Source organism: Bacillus rossius, chromosome 1, assembly GCF_032445375.1.
Source record: "Bacillus rossius redtenbacheri isolate Brsri chromosome 1, Brsri_v3, whole genome shotgun sequence".
Lineage (NCBI taxonomy): Eukaryota > Metazoa > Arthropoda > Insecta > Phasmatodea > Bacillidae > Bacillus > Bacillus rossius.
In genome coordinates, this window is record NC_086330.1 from 46,850,272 (window position 1) to 46,874,961 (window position 24,690).

The following is a 24,690-nucleotide window of genomic DNA, read 5'->3' on the forward strand; positions in this document are numbered from 1 at the left end:
AACAGTTTTTTCTTGCTTCTTTTTTTACCACTTCGTTGTGGTAACAACAGAATTGTAAATATAGCTCTAACTTTGCTAAAAACACCTGGGCTTGGCTTTCATTTCTTGCGTGACAGAAAAACAAAAACAATTTCTGGAATTAGCATTACAATTTTTTTCTTCAACAACCACTCTCCGTTTATTAAACATATTATTGTGTTTTTTTTAATTTCAGAATGCGTATAATTTTTTTATTTGTTTTACGCAATAAGTTTCCCCAAAATAACTTCCACTGTTAAAATAAGTTTAAAAAAAATCTAAAAAATAAGCAGCTTTTAGTCCAAAACTTTAAACTCACGTAATGAAAGTCTGCTGCTGTGTGCATTTGTAGAATGCTCTAATTCAATGATGAGATATTGACTGACGGGTGGTTGCGTGTGCGTATATGGAAATCACCTCACGCAACGGCTCTTACAAATACCATTAAGAGGGCAATTTTTCTTTATTAAGGAGAGTAAATTTGGGAACCTGTAAATATACATTAGCTTAAACGTTATAAATCACGTGATCGGCATTCAAGTAAAGCTGTTCAAAAAAAAAATGTTTTAGTACGCAATGCTCGTTGTTTACCAACAATGTTACTATTTTATCACAGAAAAATTCAACGTCAATAACAACAGCAATAAATGCAATTATTTATTTACATTTGAATACCATCAAAATAAAATACGGTATATATTTATACGAAAAGCTTGGATTGTAAAAAAAATGATACTTACTAATCATTCCAGGTGAGTTATTTAATTTAACATTATCATATTTACAGTTCCACTAAACCATCAATATTTCTAACCTGTAGTTTTTTTTTTGGTTAAGATAACATCAATTTATTAAATTTATACATTATCTGGGTTAATAGGGTATAAATGTTAATACAAAAAATGTTTTAAACTCAGTGGTTATAGAAATTCGACATTTATTCAAGACTGTGTACAAGATAGTGGAAAAATGGGATTTCCTAACCTATATTTTCGCATCCACCCTCCAAAATGCAGGCGTATTGTTATACGTGGAAGCAAGGCCGTAGCCAGGATTTTGTGAAGGAGGAGGTTGAGTACAACCATTATGTATATTTATATTTATTTATTGTAATTTTCTCTTAACTGGATTTTTAAAGACAATTTAATGTCCCACTTAAATAAAACTCAGGGAATAGCAAACTTCCAGAACTTCAACCTTTACATGTACAAATTAAGTACATAGTGATTTTGCTTGAAGAAACTGAACATTTCATATTTTTGTTTTTCTTTAATTATTTTTAATACGTTGTTATTAAGTCAATTATTTGATGATTTCTTTCAAACGAGTCATACATATGTACATGCAACACACGTGTCAAGTTTGTATGAAAGGCAATCATCCTTAAAATATTCTATAAGTTTGTAGCTAATTTGCTATTATTTTCTTATTCTGACTTCGCTTGTTTATGTATTTATTTTAATCCTACGTTCCTGGTGAAAGCAGTTTCAATTTTCGCCGCGGAAGGCCCGACATAAGAAGGCCAGGGAAATTTAATCCGTCCGTCCGTCATAAGCTTCCCAAGTTTAAACTTTCGACGAGCGAACGGATGAAATTGTAACTTCAAAAATATTTATTTGCAAGCCTTTATCTTAAGAAGGTTTAAAAGTCGATTTATTCGTTAAGCTGCTTCCACAGCGTGTTTTTATAATAGCGTTTGAACACGTTTTAAGTTTGATATTTGAAACTAAAAACGACCGAGGCAAAGAAGTTTAATTTAAAAACATACAGTTCCTAACTCGAAGAGAGCGAAAACAATTTATTTATATTATTTATAATTTTTCAGCTTATATGATCCTTAAACTACTTTATCTTTACAAGATACATTTATTATAAGACAGCATCCTAGTAGAAAGGATGGAAGGCCCGTCTACAACAGTCCGAACCCGTGGGGGTCCGTGTCCTTATCATAATTTGAATGACGTCACATTGTCGCACGGAAAACTGACCTGTCTACAATTGCGATGTCCGAATCTACAGATGTCTATAGTAGCCACCAGAGAGTAGTAAATGTAGAGCGCAAAAATAATTTTTGACGTGATAACGTCTTATAAATCGATGAACACCGGCTGCACGCACGAAAATGCATGACGTTCCGCCTGAGCCGAGCGTGCCAGAACCGGCCAACCACCGTGCGAGAAAATCTTCTATAATATCAAACAGGTTAAGGCGGGCTTTTTAAAAACAGCAATTAAAAAAAATTGATATTACGTTGTCACGTAAAATTATCGTCCGTAAACCTACTTTACAGATAACCCCCTTTTTTATTTTATTTTATTTTTGATTGTTTTCGTGCATTTTAAATGAGTACGCAGCTAAGTTTAGAATATCCATTAAACTTGTGAAAATTGTGGTAGTTCAGTAATATTTATTTTATAAGCAAAAAGAAAATGCTAATAAATTAATTCAAAGCACATTGCAAAAAAAAAGTTGAATCCGTGTGTTCGGCCTTTCAAAAGCGCCGGTTGCAAACGGACAGCGCTGATCAATATTTTGTCTTGGTCCTCTTGGCTTTCTATCAAACTGTACGTTACTTTCTGTTTACCTTTTTGGAAAATGGAACCGGAAACTGCAAATATCACGAGTGTTGTTGTTCTTTTATGCTACCAAAGGACATATTGGGACAAAAATTTAAAATTGACCAGTGTATTCGGGAAAGGGGGGTTCGGACCATCCCCACACCACCCATGACGTCAGAGGGTCACTTGGACCAATCAGCGATCAGTGTCCGTCGGACACAAATTGGGACATTGCAATAATTGTAGGCGGACCCTCGGATACGGACGGACGTGACGGATCATTGAGAGTCCATATTTACTTTACAAGGTGAAGACCCACATTTATTTTTGCTTATATATTTAGTAAGAACCGTCATTTAAACTTTTCTACCTACTTTTTCCATGATGAGTCTATTTAGTGAACTCATTAAGTGGATAGAACTACGTTTCCCGCTCCTTGCTTTCAACTTCTCTCCGTCTGTTCGAGAGAATTATAGATTTGTTAAGTTTGCGGCGTTTACTAAATATTTTTTGTACAATTACATATTAACAACCACCCATTATCCGGAACAACTTTTAATAATATAGAATCGAAATCAATTAAAATTAAAATTTTAATATTTTCTAAGGAATCTCGAATCAATTATTGGATTCATGTATAGAGGATCAAAACAAGCTGAGTACCGCGATGGTACAGTTATTACGGTAATTCGCCTTTTTTCACCACTGTGAGTGGATAAACGAATGAATTAGAGGTTGTCTCATATACATCATACGTGGGGTATGTCATTACGCAACGAGGGGCGATGAGACTAGAATTGAGCATTGCCGGTAAGAATGGTGGGGTCGAAAAACGAGTACCCCGATGAAACTCCACCAGCTCGTGGCAACGTCCGACACGTTTCCCTCTTGCGAAAAAAAAATATCGGGAAAGCAAGCATGGTTCCCTGGGCAGCAAGGCGAATGTTTTGATCACTCTGCCCAACCCAAACCCTCTCCCCTCCCCTCGGGCCATTTTTTTTTACAACCAAGACGAGCGAGAATACGATTCCTCAATTCATCGGTATTTCTAAACAAAGGGGATAGGTTGCCGTGCGTGAAGTGGCTTGATTTTGTCGGACACTCCAGCCTCTGCTAACCAAAATTTCCGATTCATCCTCGGGCTTCGCGGGTGCCCGGGGGGGGGGGGGGGGAAAGCAGGAGCATAGTCAGAATTACATTTTTAGGGGGGAGGGTTGGGGTGTATATAACTACTTACTTTTACCGTTGAATGCTTTCAAATTCCCTCCGTCTGTTGGAGAGAACTATAGATTTGTTAGGTTTTTTGGGCGCAGAGGGGGGGGGGGGGTTAAATGTCCCCTTATCCCCCCAAAATTGATTAAGCCCCCGGGGGTTGAGAGTGACCTATCACCCGCCTTTCACACACGTACACGTCTGCTTGTATTCATCGACGGTGCAGCTATGTAAACAACGAGCATTTTGCATTTGAACAGGTTGAAGTCGCTTCCTACCTCACGTCGCAACACACCAAAAAAAACATAGCCTGACCGCACGCCCGACGATAGTCAATAAGAACGAATGAGAATTTTTCTTCGTTAAGGGGTATTAAGGCCTCGCCATCTTGCCATCGAAAAAATATATTTATCCCCCTTTCTATGTCTTTTTTATTATTCGACGTGGCATATGACTAGAGAGACCCGGAAAATTCGCGGGTTCATTTCGTGTTACGCTGAAATTCAAATAATTACACCTTAGTGCTGCTTCTGTCATCGGTTCACTTGTTAATCTGGAGGACTGATAGGCCAATTGGAGACCCTCGCCCGTAGAAGTGTCGAATCACGGGCCACCCAGTCGAGACGACTCGCGAGTCAGCAGACCAATGAACAGTTTGCATTTCGCCGAGTGCGCAGAGGATATTTGGAGTCCATTCTGGAGGTCATTGAACCCGCGAATTTTTTCCGGGTCTCTAACGATATGACGTAACTTTTTGGGCTACTCGTGGGAGTCGACACTTGTGAACTTGTGCCTTAAAGGTGAAGGGGGGGGGGGGGGGTGCTGGCAGGGCCGCAACTAGAGTCTCTGGCACCCGGGGCATGAATAGATTCATGCCCCCCCTCTCTTTTTTTGCACATACCACACCAATAAAGCGGGGGGTCCGGGGGCCCTCCCATGGAAAAATGGTGCTATTTAAGCATTTTCCATACCTACATGTAACAGTTTCTGTGCTACTGTAACTTCCATGCATGAACCCACTATGTCCATAAAGTAGTCCGTATAATCACTACACTTGTTCATTAAATATGTTGAGACGTTATATTGTAAATCATATTAGACATTCGTGGCATGCAAGTTAAAAACCTTTTTACCAGTTACCAGTTGTAGTAGGAAGGAATTACAATGCAAGCGATTTCGGCGCCCCCACAGCTTTGCGCCCGGGGCGTATGCCCCGCTTGCCGCCCCCCCCCCCCCCCCCCTCCTAGTTGCGGCCCTGGGTGCTGGGTTGCAGGTGGCTGCCGACGCCATGCGCGGCGGCGATGGGGGCGCGCGGGTCTGACGGCACTGACGGCAGCTCGTGCACGGAGAGCCAGGCGGAGCTGTTCTGCGCGCTGCCTGCCGTGGCCGCGGGCCTGGCCCTAGCCGGGGAGTCCAGCGCCAGCTGCAGCCGCAGCTCGCCCGCCGAGGACCGCGACGAGCCGTCCGCCGCTGGGGTCGCCGGAGGTGCGCGCAGCCCTTGACTGGCGGGGCCTCGCCACACGCAGTGGCGTAGCCAGGATCTGTGTATGGGGGGGGGGGATGGTGTTAAGAAGCATGGCCCCTTCCCCCCCGGTATTAAAGCGGGGGGGTCCGGGTGTCCTCCCCCGGGAAAATTTTGGATTTTAAGGTGTACAATAGTGCTATTTTAGCAGTTTTCGGTACTTAAATTCAAATATTGTAAATGGTAAAAATTTTATTAATTTTTAATATGAAATTTTTTTGAGTGATGAATAAGAAATTAATTAAAAAAATTTTGTGCTAAAGGGAGGGGGGTGGGTGGTTTGAACCCCTAACCACCCCTTCCCCCCCCCCTGGCTACGCCACTGTCGCCACAGATGATGGGAGCTTGAAATCCGATCATAGAAGTAGCTTGGCTTTTCTGGGTTGTACGTACTGTAGTAGGCAACTGCTCACTGTGGTAACTGTTCCCTGATGATGGCGACCGCAATATCGACCGAAACTTCGGTGAATTATTCGCCAATGGACGCTGCTACAACCCAGAAGCCAAGCTACTTCTATAATACTGTAGTAGGTAACTGCTCACTGTAGTAACTGCTCCCTGGTGATGGCGACTGCAATGTTGACCGAAACGTCGGTGAATTGTTCGCATAAGGACGCGGCTACAACCCAGAAAGCCAAGCTACTTCAGACAATGGCCTTGAAAGCATGCGAACATTATTAAATCCGATGCTGGGTTAGGGGAGGGGGGACTTCACACACCAATATTGCGGCCGTTTGTTCACAAATGTATCAGCTGTACCTGCATTGGAGGTTAAAAAATTGGAGAAAAATTGTCAACTCATGTCATTACATTCGTATGATGAATCTTCGTTTTGGACTTTCAATATATACCTATAGCCTATAAACATGTCAACCAGAAATATTTTGATCTCTTACGAACAGCTTAACTACAGCCGTTAATAAAAGAAGGCTAGGACAGCTAATGCAATTATATAAACCAACGTCCGCGCCATATTGGCTATGTGAAAACCAGAAATAAATGGGGGCAAAAATGGCTTCACGTCTTACGGCTAAAGCTCAATTTGTCCCCCTTTCCTGATCTCTATGTCTCACAGCGCTGCCACAACTACTAATAAACACCTATCTGGGTCTTGCAGGGTTACCACTGGTTCTAACATGTAGTCAGGCTGTGATGTAGTTGAAGCAAGAACAAATCCAGAATGATGGTCGGGGAGGACCAAATTAAATTTTCCAATCCAATTTTTGTACATTTAGAATTTAAATATTTATTACAGTTTGTTCGTGGTTCAAAAATGTCCTGTTATCTATAACACTGCTGTTAAAAAATACTCAAGGAAGTTTGGTAAACTATAATAAAGAAATAGGAGAAAAATAAAAATTATTTAGGGTTCAGGAGAGGCTATGCCACTATGACCCCTATGGATCCGTCAGTGTTCACTTTTTAACCTTGTCATCGCCATATTGTTCCGCCCAAAACATTTTGAAAATGGTGCTTGATAACAGCTGATGATAAGAATGAATATAAATCTCTAATGTTAAAATAAAACGTCATTGTCATAAAAAAAAGTAAATCAAAATTAATTCCACAATGCAAACACTACACTTCAGCTAATGTTTTGGACGTCTTACGAATATTGCCCAACATTTAATTGAAGGGGAAAAAATGGCTTCACACAATAACCAGTCATGGCCACCCTTTAGTTCTAACAACCAGGGCCCTACAAAAAAAACCTATCAATGTCTAACAGAGGATTCGCCCCAAAAACTGATTAGTATAATCCTTGAGTTTAATTGGCCAAAAATAAGAAAATTATTCACTCATTACTAGGTAATTGTTACAGCTAAAATATTATTTTATTAAACTCACAGAAACTTTCTTGGTTCAACTATTTAAAAGAAAATATCCTCTGCACAAAAATTCCGTGAACCAGTGTGTTTTCTCTAGGTGCTCCCGTCCCCTCACTCATTCGTTTAATCAGAAATGGGTCAAGGTGGCGCAGTGGTACTACACTGGGCTCGCATTCCAGAATATTCGAGCGCGATTCCCCTTTCAACCATCCTGATGTCTGAAAATTTTGGGGTGGTTCCTTACTATAGATGTCGGCTGATTTATTTCCCAATATCTCAGATTAGTGTTGTTATGCATGACCGTATTTAATCATCTCGCTGTTCAGGGGTGTACGAAGCAGGGGGAGGGGGGTTAATGGGGAGGGGTAACTATCCTTCCCTTTCAAAATACTTAAAAAAAAACTATAATTCCCACCAACAAGTATAAAACAATTTGAAAGCAAAAAAAGACCAGAGGTTATTTACACCCCCCCACCCCCCTCATTTACCAAAATTAAATTCTGTGTACACACACATCTGTAGCTGTTAATGAGATGTTAATCTTCAGTGGTAAATAAATTCCGTCAATGTTCCATTTCCATCACATAAAAAACCCTACTCAGCTCTAATAGCGACCCAGATATCGATAAAATTTTAAACTCAAATCGGATCATTATTAGCCATTCAAGCTCCAACATCACCAAAAAAGATGCTTCTTCCATAGTTCTGTATCTTAAAAAAACCATACTAGATGGCCCAGCAAGTTTATCTCTCTCTTAGGGCTCGCGTAATTCCAGGCCTGGCTTACACAAGAATTAGCCTTTAAGTGCTCAGGGTCTGAAGGTACCTAGCACGGCATCTGCAAAGGGCAACCCCGAAGCGTGCATCAAGATCGGTTTTCAAATATATCTTACTGCTTGCACAAGCAACTGCGTGGCTTGAAGTAGTGGATGGCCATTTGGCAATTTCATTGGTGTGCTTTGCATGAATTCTGAACCGAGTTCCTTTCATCCTGTAACTCAATCACAAATATGATATATTGCACCATCCTATACCATTTTGAATATTCTAGACAATGAATTTCAGATCTAAAACGGGTTATACAAACTAGTTGTAATGATGTTTTTAAAAATACATACAAAAATCGGGTTTAATTTAATGTTGTTCCTGTTGAGAGACTGCACAGAAATTATGAGCATGATCTCATGGCTGCCTTAATGCATTAAATGTTTTTCACAATGTTTTCCTTTGAAGGCTGCTTGCAATGGCATGCCGATTGCAGTCTGGCGACAGAAGCTGTCAGCCACCTGGGCTGCTGTAACACTGTTGCAAGGGGCGACTCCAGAAAGACTTTTCGGGAAGAGCTATCGTACAAAGGAAGGACGCAGGTGCAAAATAAGTCAGAGATTGGCCTTTTAATATTTACAAATTTATAGTCTCGATACTGGACGTTGAATGTTTCATACAGCTCTCTTGATGAAAAAAGAACAAAGTTTAAACCATGAGATTAAGTATTTAAGTAAACTTAAAAAATACCCTGAAATAAAATTCGGGCTCGGGAGGGGCCCTCTCTGGAGTCGCGCTTGCTCTGATGGCGCTCAGCCAGAAACACAGCCCAATAGTTCCGCCATATGAGCACTAAGCCTTACCACTCACAGCTGCAGAGGTCCTGTCAAGCTGCTGACATGAAATCGTTCCTGTTCCAGCGTTCGGTTCAAAGGCCACATTTTCCTCCCCGGAGCAATTTCCACAGACTGACTTAGACAGCAACAAAAACAAAGTGCCTAAGAAGAGAAAGAAAAGGAAAAACAGAAGACGGTAAGCATCATCTTATTTTTCTTTTTTTTTTTATAGAATAAACCTGTTATTGATAATTTATTTTATCATATAAAGTGCAACTATTATCTGTTTAGTGTTCAAAAGTAAAGAATAAGTGGTTCACAGGGCGTGCCATTAAAACTCAAGGCCACAGTTCAAAGTTTTTACAAAGAATGATAATATCCTAAGTGGCACATGGTACAAATTATTGTAGATTTGTAGCACTCAAGAGCGTACGCGGAATTTAATTCCGGGGGATTGGGAGGGGAGGGATAGAACGACTTTGTCCAGGGAAGAGGGGGGTAGAACCATTTTGCCCATTGTATGCTTTGAAATTGTTTCCTTTTGTTGGTGGGAATGAATAAAATTTATATTTTAATAAAGATAATAAACTTAAAAATATTTGAATAATTTTTTTTTTACTAATCCAGTTACTATTAGTTAATCACTACTAATTAAAATTTTAAAAACATTCGAGATACCATATTTCTGTATCAAACATGTAAACTATTTGCAATAAATAAACCACTTGCCATACATTTAAATTTTATTTGTTCACACTTGTAATATATAGGCCTAATGTTAGTCCTGTCAACAAACAATCTGTTCTTAAATTATAATGTTATTTTCAATTAATAATTTCAGAAGGGTTGTTGTGATTATAAGTTAACTTGTTCACTTGTCCTTTATCAAATGTGTTTGTTTTATTCATGTGTTTGTGATTTTATGTCATGCACGCCCTATGAATCTTTTTACAATTGGTGTGCAAGGAACAAATTTAAATAAATAATAATAAATAAATGATAGTATTTATAGATTTTTTTAGGATTCTGGGGGAGGGGACGTGATGTATCTGTGAATACCAAAGAAAAATTAATTTACAAATCAATGGTATTTAAAACAAGTTGCAATAAGCTGGTGTATTGTAAGGGGGTAAAAATACAGATAAGCGTTAAAAAGGTTTCTGATAACATGCTGCGTCAGTGATTCAGATATCTGCTTCAAAAAAAATTATGATGGAAATGTAACGATGAAATCTTAAATGCAACCCCGCGAGACAACAGGAAACAATGCATCGGAATGAAAACTGTAAATAACGATAAACTCTGAGTGAACCAAAAATGCTGGCCGCGTAGTGATGGGACCTGGCGGCGAAGATAACATCCGGAACACACACACAAAAAAAAAATCTGAACGAGAGCAGCTGGATTCGTACCAGAATACAAAATGCGCTGAACCGCACAGAACGCCGGATTAAAAACCTTTCACGGTATTTTGATTGTTGTCATGTGAAGCATGTTTAATACCTCATAGAGACAATTAGAGATGCACAATAAAACAAATTTAATTAATTTTTTTTATCCATGCACTTTGGTACAATTTTTTTTTGTCCGGAAATAGCGACATTCATTGTATTTGAAACATTAAAATATTTCTTTATTTCAATTAAGTTTTGGTTAAATGCTACTTGATTCCATGATATAACTTGCATTACGGTGCTATGTGGTGTTTCGACAAGCTTTTCAGTCTTTTTTTTTTTTTGTTCTATCGCAATCCACCACACAATCGTGTCCCTATCAATAAAAAAAACCGGCGGGGGAAATTGTTGATCTGCCGCCGACGTGTCTCTCCGTCTGCAGAATCACGATCTGCACCACGCACTGCCGCTACGCCGTGGTGCGGCGCATGGCGCTCAAGTTCGGCATGAGTGAGGTGTCGGAGGACGAGCCGTGGGACCTCTTCTGGACCGACAACACGGTGCCGATGGAGCGGGCCAAGGAGATGAAGAGTTTCCAGGTACTTACCGTGCGCACGGGACTACTCCAGACGACGTGTGCAGAAACCTCGTGATTACAAGTCACAAGTCCCCATACAAATGGTGAAAGCTGATGTGATAAATGTTTATTTTATTGGTATAAATGTTATCATGCAGTGCTACAGTTACAGGATATATGTTCCACATGTCTCTCTTCCATGTTGACATACAGCGGCGGTCGCTCTAATAAATTTTGGCGAACACGTGTCAAGGTTTTCCCGATCTGCTCGTATCGGCCACGGAAACTGCTCTTTTGATGTTCTTGATGAGTTTTGCCATGGGGCATCTGCGTTCCGTGCGTTGGATCGAAAGTACCCGCTACTTGACGGGTGGTACCACTCCCAGAGAATAAAACAGTTTCAATCCGTTTTTCCTTCGTTAGTAGCATATTTTTTTCAATGGCCCTGAAAATGAAAAATAAAAAATTAATCTCTGCATTCACCATTTGTATGGAGACTTATGGCTCAGCCTGTAGAATTAGACTTCTGCTTCTAAATAAATATTTGATTAGGGTCAGTGGCATATCCAGGAGATCTTTTCTGAACGGGGAGGGAATACTTGTGTTCAGAAACTTGTTTCGCCAGTTTTTTTTTTTACAGAGCATTATTTAATCAATTGCAATTTGTTGTCGGTAGGTCATTCTCCCATCCCTCATCTCTAAACCTGCCACTGTTTAGATCTTTAAACATTTTGAATTTTTATTTTAGATTGTTAAGGTACAAAAAACTTATGTGTTGTATATAATAAATATTGCGTGGGAAAAAATAAATATTAAAAAAAGTAGGAATAATGATTGTGTATCGTGTGACAAAAAAAAGGTGAAAAATATTGTTTGCGATTTTCTTGTACGACACTTAAAACAAGTGATTTTTTATCTCACCTTAGCTCATCATAATGTTTATTTCTAACTCACTTCTTAAATCAATTATATAAAAATAATTTTATTTTCAAATATGATTCAAATTCAAACATTTACTTTTTGGTAGTAGGTATTTACTTCTACTTCACTTCTAAATGAAATATCTAGCTTTGTCAACCACAACAATGCACATAAATTCGCATATACATACAATAAAAAGAATAGACAAACTGTGCAAACAAAAATTCAGTTGGGGCTTGCTTCAGTTTTGATACCTAGGTAATGCATCCAAGTCATAGTTTATTCAGTCTAACTCGTACTTTGAAATTCATCTCCACCCGTTCCTGTATCTTAAAACCACTGCTGTGAACATGCCCTACGTTATACATTCCAGTTTATAAATTCAGTTTCACTACAAATGTGCACAATTTTGAGTGGGGTTGATAAAATACACAGCTCAGATCACTTACAAGAGCCATTACATATTGCTGATTTTTACTAAGACTTAAGAATAAGTGTGAAACCTCCTAGGAATAAAACACATTTGGAACAGCTTCCAATCTGTGCAGGAAATGTCAACAAGTCAAAACACTCTGTTCTAATACAGAGACAGATAGGAAGGGGGAGGGAGTGCCTGAAAAGAATAATTGTAAATCAAATTTATAACATTAAAAACCATTGAATTCGGGCATATTTATTTGAAGTGATCAAAAATATTACTCTTTTAATTCACAACAACAAAGATAACAACACACGCAGGCCATGAATATACAAAGTATCGAAAACCGATATCTAATGATAGGCACAAAACTCTCAAACTTAAGATGCTTAATGTAACGTCTCCAAATTATCCCAATCCATCACAATAGGTTTAATGTTATCACCGATAAGCAAGAAATATATAATAGAAGCTTTATAACATTACCAAAAGATATATCTCTAAGTTTCAAGACATTAATCAAACAGTCTACCAGGAGTGTCACAAGACAAACCACACAATATAAGGCGCTAAAGGGGGACAGAAATAACGTTAATCAAATAGGTACGCTAAATACTCAAAGCACCATAAATATTGCGCATAGGTGGGTTAACCACATATCCAGACATTTTGAAAAATTAAAATTGACCCGCAAACGGTTGTTTCAAGAACTGTAAAGATTTCACCCATTACCAAAAACGAAGTAAATGTTACCAAGCTAACAATATAACATGATACAAAGTGCTTTCCTGCCCATAAAAAATCATACCGTGGTACAGTGTAATATTACAATAATTTATAAATATTATGACTATGGGAAAATGATCTTAAAGTGGAAATCCACGTTGCCCATAACTAAACCCGGCAAGACCGACTAAATGACACCGCAGAAACTCACAAGTATAAACTAAAGTGGGAAGTCAGCATCCCCACAGTACAAGCCAGCCAAAACGTGGGTTAACAAAAATTAAGGGGGAATCCAAGGGTGCAAACCTAACAAAAAGGAAAGAAGACATCTTAGATAGGCAATACTAATCTGCGCTGCAGAACGGGCGCAAAACCAGGACGCACTAAACATTTAAGTCTCGCGAGCACAGGACACGTACATGGCTATCCTCAAAGCTCGTAGAAAACTAAAAGGCCTTTAATCTCATTACATTACACCCAAAGTAAGATTAAGATGAAGGCAGGCCAAAAATGAATTAATAAGAAAAGAACTAGTGACTCTAAAAAATATTCAAATTACGTAAAGTGTTATAGCCACCCTATACCTAGCAAACGAGTGGAACTTACCAAAGCCATGGTATGATGGATGTGCACGTCGCAGAACACTATTTGCTTCTTAACAGTTTCAAAAATCCAACCCAAATAAAGGCCAGATCAGAGGCTCCGACACGTTTAATGCCCTGCGACAGCGCACCATGCGCATGCGCAGAAGCAACACAGGGGAAGGCTCCAAATCAGAAGAAGAAAAAAAAGTGTGCCCGGGATTTTCGAAGGAGTCTTGACGATGTTGTTGCAATTATTCTTTGCCTCAACTCTCAATAACTGAAAATGATCCTTTGTCAGTAAAAGGGTGATGAAGCTGAAACATAATATGGCAAGTTCAACCTGGTTTATATATTTGGCGAATCCAAATGGGAAAATGCGGTGGACATCGGTTTTAATCATGGTTCTTCTCAAAGTATTTCCATTCCACACTCCTCCTTTCTTTTGCATTCAATTACTGCTCCGTTTTAGTGCCTCATTCTTAAGTAAAATATGTGGCCAAAGTCGCTATGACAACATGTACCTTCAGACTGCAACGTTCAATATTTTCATCTCACATTAGCCACAAATAAATATTTTTTTTGACGTGATAGCGTCTTATAAATCTATGAACGCTGGCTGCACGCACGAAAAATTGTCACGTTCCGCCTGGCCAACCACCGTGCGAGAAAATCTTCTATAATATCAAACAGGTTAAGGCGAGCTTTTTAACTAATTGTTCGTGATTATATTTAAACAAATTATTTAAATTAAATTTGCAAAAACCGTAAATAATATTTGAAAATTAAAAAGTACGCAATTTTTCATCAATGTTTTCTTATGACGTTATCACGTAAAATTATCGTCCATAAACCGACTTTACAGACAACTCCTTTTTTTAAATTATGTATGTATAAGAGCAGAGGTATAAAACACAAAAGTTTTGGATCAATTCTACATTCTTTTGCACGAGCACAGCACAAATAAATACTTTTAATAACTTTGAATTTATAATGAGAACTATCTCTCTCCCTCGCCTCTTTTCCCAGATATACGCTTCAGTAGCACAAGTCCACTTTCAGCCTGAAGGTTCTGTGTTTCATGACTTCAGAAGATCAACCACTTCCCTGGCATGGGGGAGATCTCCCGCAAGGATCTGCTGGCTCGCAACCTCAACCGCATGCTCAAGATGTCCCCGAAAGATTACAATTTCTTCCCGAAAACATGGTGTCTTCCAGCTGAGTAAGTCAATCGAAGTGGCACTTGAGAATTCAATTATTTTTGCTGTCAAGTACCCAAATTCAGGCATAGGAATTCAAATATAACTCACGATTTACTCATACAAATACATTTTCAGATAGGCACGGTATTAAAATTTACTTAACTAAGTTTCAGGTACAGTAAATAATTAGTCGCAAATATTTTCAGTTGCCAGCTCTTCTGGGCATCATTTGCTTGTAAATTAAAATAATAAGTTAGCAAAGACATTTAAGGATGAAAAATACATATATGTAGTTTTTATTTGAGCTCAAAAGGCACTGCTTGAACTAATAAGTTTTCGACATGTCTATAGATATACGTACAAACGTTTTTGTAAGGAAGAGAATTTTTGAATTTTTTTTTTTCAGAAGACATAGACCATTTAAATTATTTAAAATGGAAAATATATACCATGTAATTTTAAGCTAGAGACAATTAAAAAAAAATTACAAAAATTATTTTAATACAATTTTTGGTTTTGTTAGTTTAGATAAACCAAAATATATGTAAAGTCACAAATAAAAAATGCAATTAATTTGTTGGTCCAGTGGCAGAAAATATAAGGACCGGCAACATTTGAAATTCGTGGCTGCTAAAATTTGTTTAGTTTATGTACTTGCAAAACAAATAATGTTTAGTGTGATAGCAACATGGTTAAATTTTTGTATCTACATGTGCCTACACAGGTTGTCCACCCAAGTCTCCAAAAAGTTTCCCTGGCCTATCATGACAAAAATTTCAGATTTCCTTGACAATTGTTCGAAATGATTGTTCTATTTTACGATTTCTGAAAGAAGTAATGAATTTACATCCTCCAACATTCCCATGGCTGGGCTAGAAATATGTAACAAAAATTAAAATTCAAACATTCACAGTTTAAAAAATGGCAGATTGGAGCATGGAATCGCCCCTTCAAATTACCACCACTTGGGAATTTTCACGACTTCTCCAGTATTTCAAGAATATTCCCAGTCTTTCCCTGATCAATTCCAATTTCCCCAACTTCCCGGAAGGTGGGCTTCCTGCTTTAAGTCGCTAGGCTCGAGGCAAACGGGCACATTCGGCGGGCAAAGCGCTGCCGCAGAATTGCAAGTTTCCACAGCGTGCGGCGTTTCTGCTGAATGAAATACAGTGACCGTTTTTTCTCCCCTCAAATATAATAGTAGTTTATTTACTTTTGCAAGAATTTTTTTACAATAGATTTATTTAAAAAAAAAAAAAAAAAACTACGCATTGTGGTTACAATCAAGTCAGTCAAAATTAACGCCTGAAAAAAGAACTTTTACTTTATAAATTATTAATATAAAAATAGCAGATGCAAAGACATCTAAGCTCTTTGATAGTAAAGGTTTCGTTGGTTTATATCCTAAACCAACTTAGTTAAGGTGGTGCGTCCCATTCTTTCAGAAAATATTAATTAATTTTACCTGGCATTTCAAAATTCTCAAATTTGTAATGATTTTGACAGCCAAGATACACGAAATATGTTTTTGTGATATAAATTCAAACCATATCATGAAGTAGCCAGTGGCATTGCAGTTAAACCTAAAAAAATTCAGTTCTGCAATAAATTAAATTCTCCTTATTTGTACAACCCAAAAACGTTAAAAATGTAACTTTGGCAGCTATTTATGCAAAAAGTATGCGCTGTATATATTTTTCATTTCGGAAAAGTTAAACAATCGAAAAAGTCTAAAGGTTTATCCGTGATTAATATAAAAATAAAATCATGATCTGAAGTGGGAGGCAACCCCTTAAAGCAAGGGGCGGAAGCTTCGCGCTGCAGCAGGGCGCCGACAGTAGATCTCGCGCACGGGCCCAGGGAAGTGACCCGGGGGGAATTGTGGCCGCAGCTGCCACGACCTGCTGGCCTACGCGCGCGCGCACAAGAACTGCACCTTCATCTGCAAGCCGGACACGGGCTGCCAAGGCCGCGGCATCTGCCTCGCCAAGTCCGTGAAGGATGTGAAGCTGGGCGAGCACATGATCTGCCAGCTGTACATCAGCCGGGTGAGTGTTCACTCAGTGCGCTTAGTACATGTGTTTTTATGATTTAAGACGTGAGTGGATGAAGGTGTTATGTAACCTTTTAAAGATTTTTAATTTCATAATATTTACCATGAATGAAGGAGTAATTATTTCTCTCACCAAAACTGAATACATGTATAATTACCATTATTTGACATAGTTATTAAATATACAATCAAGAAAGTGTTTTATATACCTATATAAAATAAATAAGTAACAACACATTGTTAACCATTTTCTCAATGTTTACGAACTGTATAATTTTTCTTTTCATCCACTGTTTTCAATTTCCTCTCCAAATTTTTGTTTGTATCTCAGGAAGTATGAGTCTGAGAGTAATCAAAAATATCTGATATTCATGAATAATTTGATATTCAATTCAGTATTTCAAATCCACAATTAAAAAGCACAAAAAAAATATGATTTCACAAGAAAGATTTAACTGACATCACAGAAAATTACCTTGAATCAACATATCGTGATTTCCTTTCTGCTCATTTAGCTTATATGAGCATAAAATTCAGAATAAATAGTTTTTACTTAGATTTTTTTTGATCCTTATGTCTCGTTGACATGTAGGTCATTAGAGACTGAAACACTCGACAACACAGTTCAGGGAATTGTCCATGCCCTATGGTAAGAAACCATCACAACACTTTTCTGGAGTGATTTTGAGAAACGTTGAAAATCCAAATCTAGGGTGACTGAACCAGTATTCAACCGGATACTATAGTATATTAAGGGCGGGCATAAATTTTTTGCGAAAAATTCTCAATGCTTAATAGATTTCAATAAAGTATGCCCGTGTCAGCAATGTCTTCCTTGTGATTGGTGGCAGTCTGCAAGAGAAGCTATTGCCCTATTTGACCAGGCCATTCAGGATGTGATTGCTTCCGCACTGGATGGCTATGATTAATATGCTGAAAGTAGACATGTACCTGAGTAAAACTCAATCACGAAACACAGACAATGCAACAATGATTTACCACACAACTACTGAGAAAATCACACCACCTCTCTACATTTTAAATTTTTTTAAATTAAAAAAAAAAAAACAAATAAAGAAGAATTAAGAGCTTGTTACAATTTAACCAAATACTTACATTGTTTTAAATTTACGGTTAATGATTCTGCCAAACTGGGTTCCGTTCTTAGTTTAAAAAAAAAAACTAACAGTCTATGTAGATGAATGTTGTAACAATTATGAGACTAGCGCATATCTGTTCTTTTCCAGCCTTTTCTGATTGATGGTTTCAAGTTCGACCTGAGAATTTACACCCTGATCACGTCTTGCGACCCACTTCGTGTTTACATCTACAACGAAGGCCTCGCCAGGTGAGCTGGTCAAACTGTCGCGATGTGGGTAGCGACTGTGTGCGTGCGCGCGGGGAGTGACAAAGGAATCTGTCTGAATGGCTCCAGGTTTGCGACGAGCCGATACCAGGAGCCCACGCTGGTCAACATCTCCAACGTGTACATGCACCTCACCAACTACTCCGTCAACAAGCACAGCCGCACGTACGTGGTGGACGACGAGGCTGGCAGCAAGAGGTAGAGTGTCTCTGTAGCAGCGCTTGACATCACTTTGGAATCTAAATAAGATCTCCTTGGTGGGAGGCAAGTGATCTCACCGCTCAATCCATTGTAGAAATTTCGAGCAACATCTACCTACTTACTAAGCCTGTGTGAAGCTTCAACGAAGCAAATTAATCTAATATATTTTTAATATCCGATTTGACTCCGTCATGAAATTTGCTATTTCTTTAATTTGAAAGTTCAAGTCTGGTGTAAAGCTTCATGTTTGTTGCAAAGCTTTAAAACATTGGAAGCCTAAGATTGGCTCATGAAAATAATTTTAATTTTTTTTTTTTTTGTTTTATGTGTTGCTTGAACAAAGTTGGTTACATAAAAAAAAAATCTAAAGACAGCACTCCATTTGCTTTTATGAATGCTCAACATTATTATTATGGATGTATATTTTATAATTTTATTGAATTATATTATGTATAGGTCACAAACGGTTCATCACTTGATTAGTTAAAACATTACGAACGTTAAGTAATTTTCTTTTTTTTCACATCAATCATGTATTTTACAAAATAAGTGCTTTGCCGAGAACAATATTCACAATTATATTTGATTTCGTGATTAGGTAATTCAAACATTCAATTTTATATTCGCTTTACATCTAAAAACTACTTGAATTATTTAGAGACACCAAAAGACACCATGCATTCCACAGTTGTATTAATAGAATTTCCAGTATATAAATATGTTACTCTAGACCAGGGATGGCGAACCTTTATTGGTGAACGAGCCATTTTATTATGAAACTAATAATAATGTGTCTCTGACTTACCATCAAAGAATCTTGACTTAGTCATAATAATAATAATAATAATGGATAAAAATAAAACTAGATGCTATTAACTTAAAAACTCTATTTGCAACTCGAAAATTTGTACAGCAATCAAATTGTTACTATTGTATGTTTATTTAAATTAAATAAAAGGTTAGTGTGATTCTGCTGTTGCAAATTAGATGCTAAATATCTTATATTAGGTTCGTACTTTGTTACATTTAGCAGAATGCAAACTTAACTGGAGTCACCTGACAAACAGTTTCGATGCTAGTTTTTAAAGTTATTTATTTATGAAAATAATGACTCAAAAGCATACGTAAATGAAAATAGTGTTTATACAACTGAATATGTCTGGAATTGAATTTCATGTTTCCATAATTTTTGTACTGGCATTTTTACTCATGTTGCATGATAATATTTCTATTAAATTCATTTCCAGTAATACTATGCAAACAATGCAGCCAATGTGTAATATAAAACACTAAATATGATAATTTTTTGAAACAATACATTACTGATTGTGATCAGGTGGATGACAATCAATTTTTCTTGCTTAAAATCATTAAATTAATACACAGTTGATTCATTGGTTGTTCTACTACGAAACAGATTTCTAAATTACACATGAATGTGGTTAAAATACAGACTGGTTTTAAGAAATCAAAGGATCACAAAATTAATAAATTAAAGATTCATAAAAATTAATAATCCCGTTAGACAACCAATATTTGATCAATTTCCCTGTGTTTTTCCAGGTTTTTGGGGACACCTTTTGAATTTTCTGAGTTTTTCCCTGTTTTTTTTTTTTTTAGATTTTCTCTGTCTGAGGGAACCCTGACTAGACATGTATAAAGGTATCACATTGTTGTGGCTAACACACCAGCCTCTTGATTTACTGAAATCTGTAAACCATGTGGTAAGTTTGACTACTGAAATCTTCTTGGATCTCTTCAGGCAAGTGTAGACTACAGATTTCAGTACCTAGTCAAACTTACTACATGGTTTACAGATTTCAGTAAATCAAGAGGCTGGCGTGTTAGGCACAACAATGTGATACCTTTAATCATACCGCCAGAGAATTACATCTTTATACATGTGTATTTAAACCTGAATTGCAAATCAGGAAGTACAAAATAAATAAAATAATAAAACCAGGTATCAAAAGCCGTACGAAATTAACGTATTTTTGTTTTTAGTGTTATTTTCACACCATAGTCAGAGGTAGTGAGGTTCAGAGAATGATATCTACGGCGGTAAAGGTGGACACAGGGCCGGTGCAAGGTAAATTGGCGCCCTAGGCGAAAAACCTTATGCCCCCCCCCCCCTCGGGCCGGACACCCCAAAAATAATTTCCTTGCCTCAAAATACATCACGTAAGCCTAAGATTTTGTCAACAATCAAATGTAAGCAGGCTTGTGTTTTTCTTTACTTTTTTTACTTAATACAAATCATAAACAGGTCACCGTGGACTTTAAATAATTACTTATATCAACATAAACATTCCAAACTGTTACAACAATCCGTTTTCATCTAGTTTCAATAATCGTTAAACATATTATATGAGCTGTTATGTGTCTTGCTGCGCCGCCCCCGGCTACTTGGCGCCCTAGGCGGTTGCCTAGTTCGCCTATATGGACGCGCCGGCCCTGGGTGGACAGGTGCAACGGGTGTGTGTTGCAGGAAGATCTCGTCCATCAACAAGTGGCTGGAGAGCAGGGGCTACGACGTCCCGGAGCTGTGGTCGCGCATCGACGAGGTGATCGTGAAGACGGTGATCGCCGCGCAGCCCATGCTCAAGCACAGCTACAACACAAGCTTCTCCACGCACGACGACGCCATCTCCTGCTTCGAGCTGCTCGGCTTCGACATCATGCTCGACCACAAGCTCAAGCCCTACATACTGGAGGTACCTCGCCCGGGAGGTGGGGTGGGAGTGCACTAAAAACACAATTACAAACATTTTTGGCGTGACAACGTCTAATAAATCGATGAACGCCGGCTGCACGCAAGAAAAAGTGTCCCGTTGCGCACGTTGTCCCGTTGCGCACATTGTCCCGTTGCGAACATTGTCCCGTTATGCACATTGTCCCGTTACGCACATTGTCCCGTTACGCACATTTTCCTGTTACGCACATTGTCCCGTTACGCACATTGTCCCGTTACGCACATTGTCCCGTTACGCACATTGTCCCGTTACGCTCATTGTACGCTTGCGCACATTGTCCCGTTACGCTCATTGTACGCTTGCGCCGCTTCTATCTCTCTTCCACTCGATTGGAACAACCATCGATTTGACTCTTTCGAGGCACATCAAACTTGAAACACTCCCATTCGTTTCCTACTTTTCCTATCATCGTCCTATCCTTAACAGAGTAACACATATTTGGAAGAAGTTAAATAGCAAACATGTATAAAAGTTATAGTTAAAATAATCTCTTCGTTAAAGTAATAAACATATTTTGAAATAATGAGTGCAAATAAAAGTAAATTTATCAATTAAATTGTAGATTTCATTTCACTCCTTCTTTGTATCCATACAAAATAGTGATAATTCAATAAAAATGATTCAATTTTATTCATAAAAGTATGCAATCATTTCATCAATGTTTTGTTATGACGTTGTCACGTTAAACTATTGTCCGTAAACCGACTTTACAGACAACCAATTTAGCAACAGAGTGACAAACGGAGCACGCAATAAGTATATATCTTAGCTCAGTCCATAATTGGTTGGCTGGAGCATGAATTGTAGTAGGCATGTGCGAATAGCAGTTTCTTGATGCGAAGTGAACATCAAATAGAATGTTTAAAATATTTGTAAAGCCAAATCTTATTGCGAATATTTTTCTCTGCAAGGTTGTTTACACTTGTTTTTATAAAATAATGGAATGAAGTAAAAATAATTGAATTTAATGTCTGTATTAATGACAAAACCAATTAGGCCCTATGTTTAACTTTTCTATAGAAATAATAATATTAATTTTCTTCATTCATAAAACCATACCTGATGACTAGAGACCTGTAAAATTCGCGATTTCAAATCCCTAAAGGATAGACTCCATGATCCTCTACACACTCGTGCAAATTACATCTGCTGATTGGTAACCGACTCGTAACACCTGCTGACTGGAATGATCGTGATTCGCTAATTCTTCTGTTAAGGTTTTTTTCATTGGCCCGGAGTCCTTCAAATAAACTGTGGCCCAATCACTGAAGCAAAATAATGTCAAAAGTATTTGGACTCTATCCTATCGCGAAATGAATCCGCGAATTTTACAGGTCTCTACTGATGACACATCAGTTTCGAAGCTTTGCATCACATTCGATGTTTCAAAATAAAATGAATAGCGAATTTACTTGCCAATCAAATTGATTACTAAAAAGTGCTTCGATTTGATGCACTCAGTCAAAGCTTCACACTGGCCTAGAATGTAGTACACACTCGAAGTGTAAAGTGACAAAAAGGAAGGTTACCCACTGTTAAAGCTTCCTCTTCTTCTTACTACTATTCATATTATTTTTGACATTCACATACTCTCTCTCACCCTCTCATCAAGAGTAATGTGTCAGAACGGCGGAACAAAGGCAAGTCTGCTGTTCATTTTTGCGCGGCAGGTTCGCCACAGTCCTATTTTTGGATGGAAGTATTTTTAATTTCCACCACTCTTGTTGACCTCCCGAAAACAAGAAGATGATACATTATTTTAATGTAATACTTGGGATAGCTGTCTTCGTAACTATGGCCTTAATCCTTCAGGGTCATCCACTTTCGAACAAATCTCTCCCCTTCTCCCAAGAAAGAGAAATGTTTTTGACCAAATTCACTCGCTCTCAACAACATAGCCATATTGTCTACTCCAAATCTTGAGATGTCGCTCAGAAGTTTATTTTTGACATTGTCATCTCTGGTATCAAGACCTCCATATGGAAGGGAAAAAAACATTGATTTTTATCTTTTTAGAACGTAATGATACACTCAGAAGCAATATTAAATCATTTAACGTGGTGGACATTTGCTTGCAATACCACATGAAGTGTTTCAGAGATTTTACACCTGCGTAAGGTCCTAAGTGGCTGTGATCAACGAAGGTCATTTGAAAATGTTCCTATTTTAATCCCAGCCTCCAGAATGATCTAATTTAATACAACCTACTTGGTGATTTGTTATCAAAGTGGTTTGTTGCTCAATGTAATCTCCATAGTCCGTTATCTTAAGCATCTACATGTGACAGTGCGATGTAAAAACCCTATATTTTGGTTAAACTTTGTTTCTTGCAGCCAATGCCTCACCTAAAGATGAAAACAGATTTGCAGGCCTCAAAAAAGTATTTTCTGACATCCTATTTTGTTGTTTATTTGCATTGTGTGTTTGGATAGTATTACTTATTTAAGCTGCTTAGTTTTTTTTTTCAGTTTTTATATGTTCAACCAAAGTTTTTTTCCTCTCACAAACACTATTCGTTCCGTTGCAATTATCTTGATAGGGATACAGTCCCATTCCAAAAAATTTGTAAACGTAACACATTTTTATGGCTTTTCTGATTGCCTCTGCCAATTTTATTAGTTATTTGACTGCCAGGATCTATCTTGAATACTAGATGTAAGTATGCAAGTGTGCAAGTAGGTTGCATCATTTCTACCTCTCCCCTAGCATCTCATCTTCTACCGGTTCCCCCACCACGTACCTAACTATTCCCCTCATGCGATCGGAATTTTCTTAACGCTCGAAAATTGTAGCCCTCTCAGCAAAGACGTTTCACTTCAAAAATAAAAATAAATATGTTGTCTGTAAAGTCGGACGATAGTTTAACGTGACAACGTCATAACAAAACATTGATGAAATGATTGCATACTTTTATGAATAAAATTGAATCATTTTTAATGAATTATCACTATTTTGTATGGATACAAAGAAGGAGTGTAATGAAATCTACAATTTAATTGATAAATTTACTTTTATTTGCACTCATTATTTCAAATATGTTTATTACTTTAACGAAGAGATTATTTTAACTATAACTTTTATACATGTTTGCTATTTAACTTCTTCCAATCTGTGTTATTCTGTTAAGGATATAGGACGACGATAGGAAAAGTAGGAAACGAATGGGAGTGTTTCAAGTTTGATGCGCCTCGAAAAAGTCCAATCGATGGTTGTTCCAATCGAGTGGAAGAGAGATAGATGCGGCGCAAGCGTACAATGAGCGTAACGGGACAATGTGCGTAACGGGACACATTTTTCGTGCGTGGAGCCGGCGTTCATCGATTTATTAGACGTCGTCACGTCAAAAATTAACAATAACACCGAAATCACTCGTTTTAAAAACGAAATTGGTCTGCAAATAACCAATAAAACCATAAGATCTTGTCTCCACGAACACCTGCGCCCTGCCGGCAGGTGAACCACTCGCCCAGCTACCACACGGAGACGCCCATCGACCTGGACGTGAAGGAGGGCCTCATCACGGACACGCTGCGCATGCTCAACCTGCAGAAGACCAACAAGCACAAGGTCCTGGAGGAGGAGCGGCGCAGGACCCAGGAGCGGCTGCTGCAGGGCAGCTCCCACAAGGAGAGGTGACTGCCGTCAGCTTGGCCTCGCGTGCTTCCGTGCTCGCATCTGCCGGGCTGCACGATTCAAAACTAGCCAGGGTTTTTTTTTTTTTTTTTTACATTTTTAGTCACACGTAAACTGGTTGCCGG

At 38.1% G+C, this 24,690-nt stretch overlaps 1 protein-coding gene across 1 annotated transcript in view; it reads left to right on the forward strand.

The window, feature by feature from the left end:
- Window positions 1–619: 619 nt before the first annotated feature.
- The window catches only part of LOC134535450 (tubulin polyglutamylase ttll6-like), a 58,047-nt gene continuing 33,976 nt past the window's right edge, over window positions 620–24,690 (forward strand). Inside the window, exons 1-10 of the mRNA XM_063374562.1 lie at window positions 620–770; window positions 5,062–5,273; window positions 8,825–8,936; window positions 10,577–10,733; window positions 14,449–14,579; window positions 16,451–16,607; window positions 17,860–17,960; window positions 18,048–18,176; window positions 20,668–20,893; window positions 24,386–24,564. Coding sequence (XP_063230632.1) covers window positions 748–770; window positions 5,062–5,273; window positions 8,825–8,936; window positions 10,577–10,733; window positions 14,449–14,579; window positions 16,451–16,607; window positions 17,860–17,960; window positions 18,048–18,176; window positions 20,668–20,893; window positions 24,386–24,564 — 1,427 coding nt within the window. The 5' untranslated portion in view covers window positions 620–747. The remainder of the gene's footprint in view (window positions 771–5,061; window positions 5,274–8,824; window positions 8,937–10,576; window positions 10,734–14,448; window positions 14,580–16,450; window positions 16,608–17,859; window positions 17,961–18,047; window positions 18,177–20,667; window positions 20,894–24,385; window positions 24,565–24,690) is intronic.